The 13165-nt window shown below is 40.6% G+C and overlaps 1 protein-coding gene across 5 annotated transcripts; it reads right to left on the reverse strand.

The window, feature by feature from the left end:
- Positions 1-269: 269 nt before the first annotated feature.
- On the reverse strand, positions 270-13114 carry pum3 (pumilio RNA-binding family member 3). 5 transcript variants are annotated; one of them, XM_026174472.1, is made up of 18 exons: positions 12843-13114; positions 11803-11883; positions 11539-11721; positions 11029-11212; positions 10859-10934; positions 10317-10410; positions 9237-9303; positions 8862-9036; positions 8531-8634; positions 7002-7080; positions 6780-6878; positions 5843-5896; positions 5329-5409; positions 4885-5027; positions 4550-4772; positions 4307-4394; positions 1628-1718; positions 270-1181 (listed from the first exon to the last, which is right to left on the reverse strand). In XM_026174472.1, exons 2-18 carry the CDS (start codon positions 11873-11875, stop codon positions 1052-1054), a joined length of 1944 nt encoding a protein of 647 aa, XP_026030257.1. In that variant the 5' UTR covers positions 11876-11883; positions 12843-13114; the 3' UTR covers positions 270-1051. The 5 variants fall into 5 exon arrangements, with proteins under 5 accessions (XP_026030257.1, XP_026030260.1, XP_026030256.1 ...); XM_026174475.1 differs by having other exon boundaries at positions 11545-11721; positions 11803-11887; XM_026174471.1 differs by having other exon boundaries at positions 11803-11887.
- Positions 13115-13165: the final 51 nt, after the last annotated feature.

A 13165-nucleotide genomic window follows, 5' to 3' on the forward strand; every position in this document is an offset into this window, starting at 1 on the left:
GCTCTACAGGAGTGGCTTTGCATGATTCAGAGTTAAAAATTATTTATCTTACAGGTATTACCAGTCCATTTACCATGAGCACCAACCATTGGAACAATATCTATGGCAAAAATGTGACAGGTTCTTCCGCTCACTGAAATAAACCAACATTTTAAAGTCTACTTTGACAATGATCGTTGATTACTTGCTTGCTCACACTCAGGTTTTGGGGTTCTGTGTCAGCATCACATAAATAAATCTCTTATTTAAAAAAAAAATCATAATTCATATTATAATTGTCACAATAGTCTTTATTTTGCAAACACAGTAACTTTGTAGCTGATGCTTACAACATATAAAATCTTACAAACCAAATCTGAAGGCTGATCAGATGAATCCTAGTTCACACAAATTACCAAAAAACTTTGGGCTTTGTCATGTTATGCACATGGTTTTACTTGTCCAACCTGCAGAGTGTTGGCCTGAACATAGATTTTAAAATCAAGTCAACTGGAGAAGACCCCAAGCATAAAATAAGCAGGATTTTCTCTTATAATTACAGTAAGTATAAGAGACCTCTGTTCATTTCTTGAAGATCTTGTCATGATTCATTCAGTCATGCTAAGCTCATCAATCACAGACAGAGGCCGTTTCCCATTCACTAATCAGCTCTGTATCTAAACATTTTAGCCTCTGTCCATGAAACCCATCACTTTGTCCAGATTTGTTTAATGTAAATGATGAAGTGCTGAGTTTCAAAGACAGTAATGGACTCGAATCTGATTATCTGAGAATTTATGTGTGTTGTCCGTTGACTTTTGAACTGCCAGCTGTTCTTCCATGTTTGTAATCTGTTTTCTTGTAGCGGTGACCATTTTTCCAAACACTTTTCCTAATTTCCCAGATTCCAAACAAATTCCCATCCACTGTAATTACACAGCAGTGTGTCAGGTTGTATCCACTTCCTGAAAAATGTTCCCATTTGCTGCTTCAATCACTCAGTCATGCAGGTGTTGGTGCCACAGAGGCAGCGATGGGTTAAACATCAGCAGTTTGTTTGGAAGAAACAGGTCTACTTGTTCAGATTCTCCAGCAGGATTTCCACGCCTTTGTTGTTGCTGATGCTGCTAAGCTCCGACCTGATGGACTCCAGCGCCGCCTTCACCTCCGCAGCCACAGACTTGTCACAGCTGTTCAGCAAACTGCAAAGAAACCCCGCCCCCCAAAACTTTAATTTACAAAAATAGAGGGCAAACGGTTTCTTTGTGATACCAGAGTCGCCCCCTGTTGGTCCTTAGAACAAACACATGGTTATCTTCAGTTTAAAATCAGCTGGAAGTGCCATGTTTTCACATGTTCTTTGAGCATGTTTTAAAATCAGTATCGATTATCTGCTCTTGATAGATTTTTAATCACCGTTTTATCATCATCTGATAATATCTAGGATAGAAGTAGGCAGCACGCAGAGGTTATTTTGTGCTAAAGAAGAGTCATGTGACATTTGACATTATGATACCCTTCATCCCTGACTGGGGTTTGAGTTTTTGTCCAGCCAGTTAATAAAAAGACTATCTGAGATGAACTTCAGTTGTTATACAACCCTCAAGAAACACCCTCTGAAGTGATAGAAATGTGTTTGTTCACCGACCTGCAGAGCACCATGGCTCCTCTGTTGACTTTGGCCCAGCTCTTCATCTTATTTGTTCCTACTGTGTCCACGAGGATCCTCCCAAATCGCTCTGAGAGGGTAAAACAGAGCACAGATACAGAGATAAGAAGATATATAGTTTCCACTTTCTAGCGCTGATGTGAAGTGATTTTCCTGCAGGTATGTAGGAGTATTGCAGTTTGTGGTGGTTTGTGGTTCTGTTGTTCAGCTCAGCAGAGACACACTCCAAAGCTGTGTGTTTGGCTTTTAGTCCACTGAATACCACCTGTCTGCTTCTAGCGTACTCGTGTTTTTAAAAAGTTCAGTTCTTTCTTTTGATCCATAGCTATAACTGACTAAATCCTCAATCGGGTTAGAGGGGACAGGCACTAAGCTGTTTTCACACATGTGGCCATTAACATTTGGAGACAATGCTCTAGAGAGTTGCCAATGAGAACACAATGTCCAGCTCAGTTGAATCAGGCATTAGCTGGTCTTTAACCTGGCGGTATGTTAGAAGTGTGACAGCTGGACACTGGACCTTGTTTTTACTTTGGGTATAACTATTGATTTTATTTACTCTGAGGACATTTTTATTTGTGATCACCATGTTATTGTTTTTAACATGTCTTTTAATGAGCTTTTGTTCCCTGTTCAACGGATACTTAGCTCTCGTATCTTAGACTCCTCCACAGCTAAGACATTTGCAGATGCTTTTAACCTACTATCTCCTCATAATGATGTTGATTATTCAACCAATCTTTTGAATAATTATTGCCTTTCTATTTTAGATTAAATTTGTCCGGTTAAAATGAGAGTTTCTGCTTGCAAATCTCCTCCTTGGCTAAATGACAGTATTTGCGGTCTAAAACATGATTGTCGTAAAGCGGAGCGCAGGTGGAGGAAAACCCATCTAAATGTTCATCTCCTCTACCTAAAGGACCTTTTAGCTTCTTTTAATAATGCTATCAGAGATGCGAGGGCTGCCTATTTCTCACACTTAGTTACAAAGAGCAGAGGTAATCCTAAGGTGCTATTCAACACAATTAGTGACATTGTTACTCCTGCTCTTCCTGCAGCCCCTATTTCATCTAATGAGGACGACTCTTTTCTGCTTGCAATGATGAAGAATGTAAGAATAAATTTTTCTCATTCAGCACCTGTTATGTCGATCTCAACCCCATCTCGGCACGTCATTTTGGATACTTTCTCTCCCGTTTCACTACCTGAGCTGGTAAAACTAGCGAATTCAGTAAAGACATCCTCTTGTCCACTTGACATTGTTCCTGCATCATCATTCAAAAATGTCTTCCAGGTAATTGGTCCATCTGTGCTCACTCTAATCAACTCTTCACTGGCGTCTGGTATAGTTCCGGTTTATCTTAAAAATGCTGCTATTCTCCCACTTTTAAAAAAACCTCAGCTAGACCCCACTCTTTGGAGCAGCTACAGACCTATCTCTAAATTACTGTTAATTGCTAAGCTTCTAGAAAAGGTTGTGGCTAAGCAACTTATAGCAGCTCTGGACAAACATAGCATTTGTGATAAGTTTCAGTCTGGCTTTCGCCGAGCTCACTCCACAGAAACAGCCCTTCTTAGGGTCTCAAGTGACATTCTGATGAGTAATGATGCAGGAAAATGCTCAGTCCTACTTATGTTGGACCTAACATCGGCTTTTGACACTGCTGACAACCGCAGCCTCCTGGAAAGGCTTAAACATTGGGTTGGTGTATCGGGTACTGCTTTGGAGTGGTTCTCCTCATATCTACATCACCGATCTTCTTCTGTGGTGGTCTCCGATTTTAGGTCATCCTCTACTTCCCTTACTTGTGGTCTCCCTCAGGGTTCGGTCTTGGGGCCTTTATTGTTCTTAATATATCTTCTCCCCCTCCAGCATATAATGGGCTCTTTTGAGGACATTTGTTATCACCGTTATGCTGATGATATTCAGTTGTACATCTCTTTTAAGCCCCAGGATTTATCTAAGCTTCAGCTTCTGAATGATTGCTTAGATTCCATCAAACATTGGATGCTGCAAATTTCCTCTAACTCAAACTGAAGTCCTCGTATGCGCTCCTGACAGATTTTTATCCCAGACAGTGAAAGCCCTTGGTCCTCTTTCAGTGTATGTCAAATCCTCTATCAGGAATTTAGGTGTAACTTTTGACATGACTCTCACATTGGATGGGCATGTGAAATCTCTGGTTCGATCTTGTTTTTATCATTTAAGAAATGTGGCTAAGTTAAGCCCTATTTTATCTCACCCTGAACTGGAGATTGCCATACATGCATTTATTTCCTCACGCTTGGACTATTGTAACTCTTTCTTTATGTGTCTAAGCAAAGGTTCTCTGGATCGTCTACAGGTTGTGCAAAATGCTGCAGCTAGGCTGTTGACAAAATTTTATTTATTTATTTACAGCTGCTGCTTCCAAGCCGCTGTCATGTGTCCTGTCTGCTTGTCTAAAAAACACAGTGTTCCCAGCATTGTGAACACATCTAAACCCAGCCTGATTCCCCTGCAAATATCTGGAGTTTGTGTGAAAATGACTCAAGCTGATCTAAGAAACCCACTTAAACAGGTTTTTTAAATGCTCAGCACGCTGTCAGAAATGACCCTGAATTCAACAACATTCTCATTAAAACCAGTTTACTGTGTGTGTGTCATGGTGTCCTTACCTTCCTTGCCGGCCTCTGCCAGCGTGACGTCCTGCTCTATGAGCCACTTCAGCACCAGGTGTCCTGCTGGATGCTCTGCCATGTGAAGCTACAGAGGGCACAAAGAGCACAGCGCATCAAACATAAAGTCACCATCAAAGCTTCTTTTAGTGAATATCCAAGTAAAAAAAAAAAAATCCTTTCATATTCATATTTGTTGTTTGTTGACACTTTTGTGCTCGGTTTCTAACTGCTGTCACACACCTCGCCTTTAATCCCTCCTGGTACCAACTCCTGATTGGCCAGCTGAGCCACAGCCGTCATGGCGGGCCGCAGGTCCCCACAGGCCGACGCCAAGATGTCGCTGATGGTGACGCTGGTCGCCTTGTCCATCGCCATGGCAGCTGCGTTGTTACATAGGTACTCCAGCAGCGGTGGGGAGACAACTTCCAGCAGCTCCTTCCTCCGAGTTGCTGTGTCCTTTTTACTGAACAGAGCAGAAACATGTGACCTTCACTCCATCTCAGATTTTTATATGTTAGCATTACTATTTATTTTTACTTTCTTGGATTAAACAAAACCGTCCATATTGCTGTTACCTGTGTGCGTTTCCATCTCCCTTCTCCAACACCTTGATGATCTCCGGCACCAGGTGAGCCGGGTCTCTGGGGCTCAGCAGGTACACTAGGACCTTTTTACCGTACTTGTTACCTACGACCTCATCCAGAGATTCTAGGATCTCCTGGAAAGGTGGGACACAAATGAGTTTTTAATGGGGATACTTCTTAAACATGTCATGCTTTGCATTCTCTCCCCTCCCAGTCAGGAGCATATGAGTCCAGGAACCATCCAAGTCTGAAGCTAAGGTTTCTTTTGCTGTGGCAGTGTGTGTCTGCCCTGTTCCTGTTCAGACAGATTTGCACTTTGGCTCAGGCCACTCACAGTCATTTTTCTCTACACTCTCTAGTCAGTTTGCAGATTCCTGCTGGGCTCCAAAACCATTTGAGTCTGCATACCAATGAAGTATTTTGCATTTGACTTACTGAGAGCATGGCCTGTTTGACCAGCTTGGTGTCGTCCACACAGTCAAATATGGCCAAAAGAACCAGGTGAGCAAACTCCCCCTGTGGATACATACATATATCAGTCCTCACTCTGAGGAATTTTAATTTCTGAACAATGTGACTTTAAAGAGATTAAATAATCAGCTGCTATTTTCTAGTTTTGAACAATTGTGCACATAAAAAGTTGTCTGAGACGTTTTAGAAGATACATCAAGAACAGAGAATTTCATCACAAAACATCTGAAACTGACAGAAATCCACAAGAAAAATAAGACTAATGAGAGGTAGAAGTGGAGGTGAGAATACAAAGTACAGAAATGACAGTGATTATTTTTTGGCAGACATACAACAATGAAGTTATTTTACACTACACTAAAAACATCCAAACTGTTTATAACATACTTTAATTGACCTGCAGACACTTTGCATGAATTGTTAACATATAAACATAGGTTTTGGTTTAATCAATCAACACATGATTAAATGAACTCACCATGGCAAATTTCACCATGTAGGTCTTCATAGTTTTTATGATGACTTTTCGGTCCTGAAACAAAAAATAAAACAATGACTTTGTGTAGCAGACGCTTCCATTTCCTGCCAGTCATCAACATTAGCTACATATATATGAAGTTTGGATGGTGCCAATCTAAAGATTATGAGGAACTGAAGAAGCTTTAATGTGCGGCTGGCATGTTAGAAAATAATTATGATCATCCATCTTCTGCCACTTGATGTCCATCAGGAATCCTAATCAGATGCATGAACCACCTGAACTAGCTTCTTTCAATGAATAAAGCAGCAGCTCTACTCTGAGCTCACCCCTATTCTAATGAAGAACAGGCCATCTTGCATCTTCTAGAGGAAACTCATTTCCCCTCATCTTTTGGTTGCTACCCAGAACTTGAGGGTAAGAGTGTAGATGCACCACTGAACTGACAGCTTTGCTTTTACACCGCAGAAGAAAACCTCTTTGATCACCACAATATCAGTTTACCCTGGGGCTTGTGGTACATGGAACAATTCTGATAGGTAATAATAAAAAAACAACTTTCAGCCTAACCTTTATTTCCCAAGGGGTCACAGTGGATGGACCTGCAACCCTGTACTGGCTTACTAGTACAGGTAAAAGCCTGGGTTTGTGTGTCCTCCTGCTAACCTCATGAACCGATAAATAAACACAGGTGATGACTTGAGGTCATTTATGCCACCGATTTTAAACTGGGTACAAGAGTCTTTACGTAAACAAAATCCGATCAGGCTCTCTCTTCGTGTATTTTGAGCCCATAAGTTTTGTTTTCGAGCAGAGTTTTTTAAATGACTCCCATGGAGGAAAAAAGAAAAGAGTGAAGGCTGCTTCTCAAATATGTCTGTAACAACAGAACTCCTGCATGTGCACGTGCAGTTGTTGCATTTGAGCATGTGCGCACCTTGGCTGTGCCGTGCCACAAGCTGTTCATCGCCACTCGGGCTCCGTCATGAGTGTGGGCCATGTAGACGACAGACTGTCTGATGGACTCGATCATCTCCTGCTCGAATCGCAACAAACACAGAGCAAGGAGAAACAATTATTATTCCATTTTTAGTTCCAATGAAGCAGCGATATTCAGCTTCTGTTCTTTAATACATGGAAACTTTAAAAAGAGGCTCACCGTTCTCTGTTTCTCAGGAGCACACTGGAAGAAATCCAGGAAGACTTTGTGGACTAGAGAGTGTTTGATCACTTGTTCCCTGAAATACAAAAAAACAGTCCAAGTGATTAACAAACATCCAGATAAAATAAAATATAAACAGAATTTTAAAAACAGAGCAACTGCAGTTAATGGCATTTCCACTTTAGATTCACTTTTCATCCTTCTATTTGACCCATACAGCAATCCTGGCATACAACTTCACTTCCTGTTTGACAGCTTTGCAGCGGATTTCAGTTAACCATATCTAAAATCCATCTGATAGCTTCTGTGAGCTTTGGTCTGAAGATTAAAAAGTTTGGATAGAATATTTGTGGCATTTCAAAAGAGGTTAAACCTTTAACTTCTAATGGTAGAAAATCCACAGTGGTGCCAAATGACGTAGGCCACTTTCACCCTAGAACTAAACCAGTGCTTCATTTTTCAAACACGTAAAATCACCTCCTTCTTCCACCCATATGCACAACGTGCAGACTTTGAGTGAAAAGAATGACAGTAACTTAGGTCTGAATCAGGGCACCAAAGAGCCATTTTAGCCCCTCAGGCTGAATACTGGGAGAAACAGAGCCGTGTGTCTGTGTCTGGGGTCCAGCCCTGAACGTAAAACTCAGGGTCAAAAATATAGAGATATTTATTGAAAAATAACAGCATATTAAATGCTCTTTTAATGCGATTTCTGTTTCTGAACATCGCTGCAGAGCTTCTCCATATCAGGGCTGTAATATTAATGCAGTACTGCAGTGGCATCAGTCAGGAAAGAGCACCGTTTGGACTTCATGTGGTTCATGTTTGAGAAAACCTTCTCGCATAGGTATACGGATCCAAAGATGGACAGGACTCCGAAATATGGAGAGAAATTTGTCTCAGTGCGTACAATATGATCTGCAAGTATAAATTAAGTTTAACAAATGTGTTCAATGATTTGTGTATAACTTTTGAGGACGCATGTTTAAATCCACACAAATACAAAACAGAAATACCAAATCTGACCTAAAACCATTTTACAAATGCGTACATCCAAACCCGAATAAGTTCAGCTCACCAATCCGATAATTCTGACTTTCAAAAACCTTTGTGTGCGTACAAATGTCTAAAACAGCATGTAACATCTCTCTCACTTACAAAACCTTAAATATGTGTGGACGAATCGACTTCAAGGTTTTATTTGTAACTTTTAAGTTCAGTAATGAAATTTTATAACTTTAACTTTCTTTTAGGTTCTAATTTATCTAAAAGAATTAAATTCTGACCATAAATGCGTCTCAAACCAAATCAAAGTTTCCACATCAGCTCAGATTTGTTCTCATCTTTAGGAAAAACATTTTAAACAATGTTTTTATTGAATCTTTTGCCATTTTACCTCAACTTAATGTGAATTGCTTTATTCATTAGTATAACAAAAACTGAAAGCTTTAACCACACTCTGTCAGAAAACATTTGTAAAGGACTTCAAAGTCAAACTTAGCAGGTGATTCTTTTCCTGGTCTTACTTCTGGGCCATGGGTGTGAGAATCTGCTTCATCTCGTCCATGATGTTGTTCAGCTTGTCCGGGTTCGTCCTTACGACTTTCTCAAGGGTGTTGAACTCGTATGACTGGACACGGACAAAGAGACGCACAACACCAATTAATAAACACACCTCTCAAAAATAATAATCACAATAGTGGTCGGCCTGTTTGTCTGCCCTCTGGTGGCGCTGATACAAAACAATAGTTTTAAGCCTCTGTGTGTGTGTGTGTGTGTGTGTGTGTGTGTGTGTGTGTGTGTGTGTGTGTGTGTGTGTGTGTGTGTGTGTGTGTGTGTGTGTGTGTGTGTGTTTACCTTGCAGACAGTGTAGGTGTTGCCGTACAGCTCATCTGTGAGCATGAGTCTCTGTGCGAGCACCGCTTTGTCATTGTACGCATACTCGATGATGGACGAGGCAGCGGCGTGCCGGAGCATCTGTCGCACGTGACCTTTAAACCTGTTAATCACTGCTGCCACCAGCTCTTTGTTCCTGTGGAGGAAGTAAATACATAAATAATAAATACACCTAAGATTACACTTATCTACTGCAGAACTTCATTGTAGCTGCTGAGCAGTTTATTCTGTCATATTTAGCTGAATTCATTTAAACTGGTTGGACAAAATAATAGAAACACCTGTTTCAAGATGCTTTTGCAGAAAGGGGAAAAAAACTCCTCTAAGCCGACTCACCCGTACACCAGCAGCTTTTTCACCACATGTCTGCCGTACTGTGACTTGCTCAAACTCAGGATGTCATCTGTTAAAAGAAAACAAGGACACAGTCGTATAACTGGATCTTTTTATATCTACTCACATCTTACTTATTGAATTTTGATGTAAAAGGGAAAATGTGCTGCCTGTTCATAATTCGTGGATGAGGTGTTTTGAAAAAAGCGGCAGAAGCTAGTTTCAGTAGCAACAAATATGACTTTGGCGCTGATGGATTTCTGTTGGTTTTGATAAAAATATAAATTTTCTGGAGGGAAGTAGCAGGGAAAACCCACTGGACCCAAAAATCATTCGTTACCAGCAAAGTTATCAGGGCCGTTCCTGCATGAGTTGAAAAGGTCCAAAGGAACCTCACTAGAATTCTAATATTTTTAACCAGTTTTGCTGGTCTGTAGGCCCATTTACTCAAACATATAAGACATTTTTCCCATTCATCCATCCTTTTTCGCTAATCCTTATCAGGGCTGCAGGAGGGCTGGAGCCTGTCCCGGGCACCAGAGGCATGGGTACACCCTGGACAGCTCACCAGTCTGTCACAGGGCTAACAGAGAAAGACAGACAACCATTCATACTCTCATTCACACCTATGGCCAATTTAGAAACAGCAATTAACCTAACCCTGCTAAATATATGTCTTTACACTGTGTGCTGAATTTTTATGCCAGCATAAAAATGAACGTACATTACTCATGCACGCCAGGGTTTTCTCAGATTCTGGCTGGTTAAAGCACCACGTGTGGTCAATTTGTGATTTCCCTTTCTTGCTAAAAGCCTCGTTGCCATTTCTAAAAATTCTTCTGTGCAAGAATAAAAAGTTAAAACAAACAAAAAATAAAAAATAAAGGGAAAACTATCCACTGTCACATTAAAATCCAGAACTGCTAAATGCCCACAGCCCATTCTGAGTTTTCTGTCTGTATTGGGGATATTTTCTAGACGTCACCTCTGAATTAACTGGTGATGAAAAAGCTCAGAGTTTGGGGTAACTCACACGCAGACTGTAACACTTCCAAAGACAGTAGATGAAATTATGATGCTCACCTTTGAGCTCCTCAAACACTTCCTGCCTTTGCTCGTGGTTGCTGAACTGAATGTAACACTGCAGCACTCGCACGGCGTCGTGAGCAAACGCCATCTGGAGGAAGGAAAGCACCTTCACATAACAATCCAAATCATTCCATAAAATTAAAACAAAATGCAAGAAACTGCTTGTTTTCCTCTGTTCTGTTTTTATGATGTTTTATGATCCGTGTGTCCACTTTTAAGCCTCTTTACTTTCTGAGTCAATTGCAGACATGATGAACAATCCTAAGAGAACTACATTTTAAAAAGGTACATCTTATTGGAAGCCTATCCTGTTTGTTCTTTTTTTCCGTCATATATGATTAGGCTAGTGTATGTACACGTAATCCCTGTGAGCCAAATACTTAGATTTCAGGAGGTTTTTTCCCCACTGTATGATGTCAACAAGAGTGAATGTCCATAATATGGTCATTTGAGGATGGGTTCATTTTAAAGAAAAGTTAAACAGGTTTAAAAATAAAGATAAATCCAAATGTGCAGTTTCTAACAAACAGACGAACCTGTTTGACTTTTCCATGGATCAGATCACGAAGCTCTCTCAACAGTTTCTTCTTCAGGTCTTTCTCGCAGTTCTTCCTGTTAGCACAAACATCCAATACTGAACCGACCGCAGCAATACAAACGACGGCCTTGTCTCCGACCCTGTGAGTGAGTGTGTGTGGACATGTACCTCCTGAGGTCTCCCCACATATGTTTGGACTGATTGATGATCTCATACATGTCCTTCCTCTCAGCTTCCTGTCGACTCTTCTTCAGGTCCTTCTTTCTCTGTTGCCTGTTCTTCTTCAGCTCCTCCTTTGTGAGCTTCTCATTTGGTTTAAACCCATCCTTCTTCACCTTCTTAGCCCCAGGACCTGATCTCACACAAAAGAGGAAATACAACTTTTGCTTTTGAAGACCGTCCTCTAACAGAAAGGCTCTCAGGAGAAGCCGAACACAGAATCAGTGATTTAGAGCAGAATGCGTCATTTCAGCAGTCTGACTGTCCACACTGTAGCACAGAGAGTGTATCTCATGTATTTATTTATTTTTACTCTAAAACTAACAAGCAGTGCGTTGATAACATGTGCTGTATATGTGCAGAATGTATGTGTGTTAATTATGTTCAGCTTATGATATACAACCAACTCCAATGTTTACAGTGTCAGATTTGGTCTGTAAAGAGCCGATATTTCCTTACCCTCACCTCCTTCATCTTTAGCATCTGTCAGTTTCCTCTTCCCTCCTTTAGAGAAAGAAAACTTTGTTTGTCTCTTGTCGCCATCCCGGCCCTTCCCCGGTCGGCTCTTCCTCTCTGCGTTGTTGTACTGTTTGAAGGGCTTTTTGCTGCCCGGTTTTCCACCAAATTTGGTCCCTGTGGAATCTGGGCAAAATGAGACACCGCAATCACAAAACTGGTTTGATGTGATGAAGCTTGGAAGCGTTGTTGTAAAAGATGCTTTACCTTTTCCTTTTCCTTTCTGCATGAACTTCTTCCCATTTTTAGGAGAAAAAATTTTTTTTGATTGAGTTTCCATCCTAATGTCTGTCTGAGAGAAAAAGTGAGACAAGAGTAGGAAAATTAACATGTCACATACACGCAGGTGACAAATTAAAGTAAAAAAGAAAGAAAGAAAGGATGGAACGCCAATCTCCCACAAGCGGTTATCTGGGTTGAAATTTGTTGGTTATGGAGAGTGTAGCATGTGATCAATATCTCTTTCATACTCATCAAAACCACTGCGTGACCGCTCATGCTGTCACACATAGGCTGTATACAACAAGAGGCTTAGCAGGCACCACAATCCTTCACTGTGTGCTGCAAAGTGATGATGAGATTTTCTATCCATCAGTTACTGCAAGTACAGTGTACTTTGCTGTGATCTGCAGGAGAAGCAGCACTACAGCTGGTGATACTAACAGACTGTACAAACTGGAATCACGAAGACTGGTTCTGTGATTGCAACTGATGAGAACTAAAAACTTGCTATGCTATCACTCTCTATAACACAATATATCTGAAAAAGAAGCACCTGACAGATGTTAATAATAATAATAATAATAAATATTAGTATCATCTGATCATTATTTAAACTGCTTTAATAAGTAACCAAATATGGGAAAAATAAAGTATTCCTGAACATCTTACCGAGGCAGTGAGAAGCTTTGTTGGACTGGGCGAAAGTGTCTGACGATAATGTTTCTCTGATTCTAATTGGATTTAAACTAGAACCACAGACAAGAAACTACACCAAGCTTTTTTTCTTCACGTGCTGTTAATGACGAAACTCTGCTTAAATTTTAATATTAATGAACCACTTTTCCATCAGTTATAACAGTTTTGAAATGTGTTTTCGATCCATAAAGCGCTTCTGGTGCTTTTACCCATGCTACTTAGTTAGCAACATATATAACACAAGTTAGGAACTGTTATTGCGCAAATAAAAATAGCATTTTGTTATAACATAACGACGTAAACGTGATTTTTTCGAGCAGTTAACTCACATTTCAGATGTACACGCTACCTCAGCTCCGTCCCATGTGTTCTATAACCGACACGGTTTACGGCACCAAGCGTCCAATCAAACTGAAACTCCACTGCCGTAAAACGTTGGTTGTTGCGACAATTCATTATCGCCCAAAAACGCCGCACCGATAAATTTATTCGTTTCAGCTCCCAATATTTAACACTTTGAGTGGTTGTGCAGTCCCAAAGTGTACTGACAAAAAGTGAACTTTTTTTTCGATTTGTGGAGCTCTGAGCCACTGTAACGCGGCCAATGTTTGTTTACAGACTGTCATTTAAAGGGGCAGACCTCGTTACTGTG

This window comes from Astatotilapia calliptera, chromosome 7 (genome assembly GCF_900246225.1).
Source record: "Astatotilapia calliptera chromosome 7, fAstCal1.2, whole genome shotgun sequence".
NCBI classification, from domain to species: domain Eukaryota; kingdom Metazoa; phylum Chordata; class Actinopteri; order Cichliformes; family Cichlidae; genus Astatotilapia; species Astatotilapia calliptera.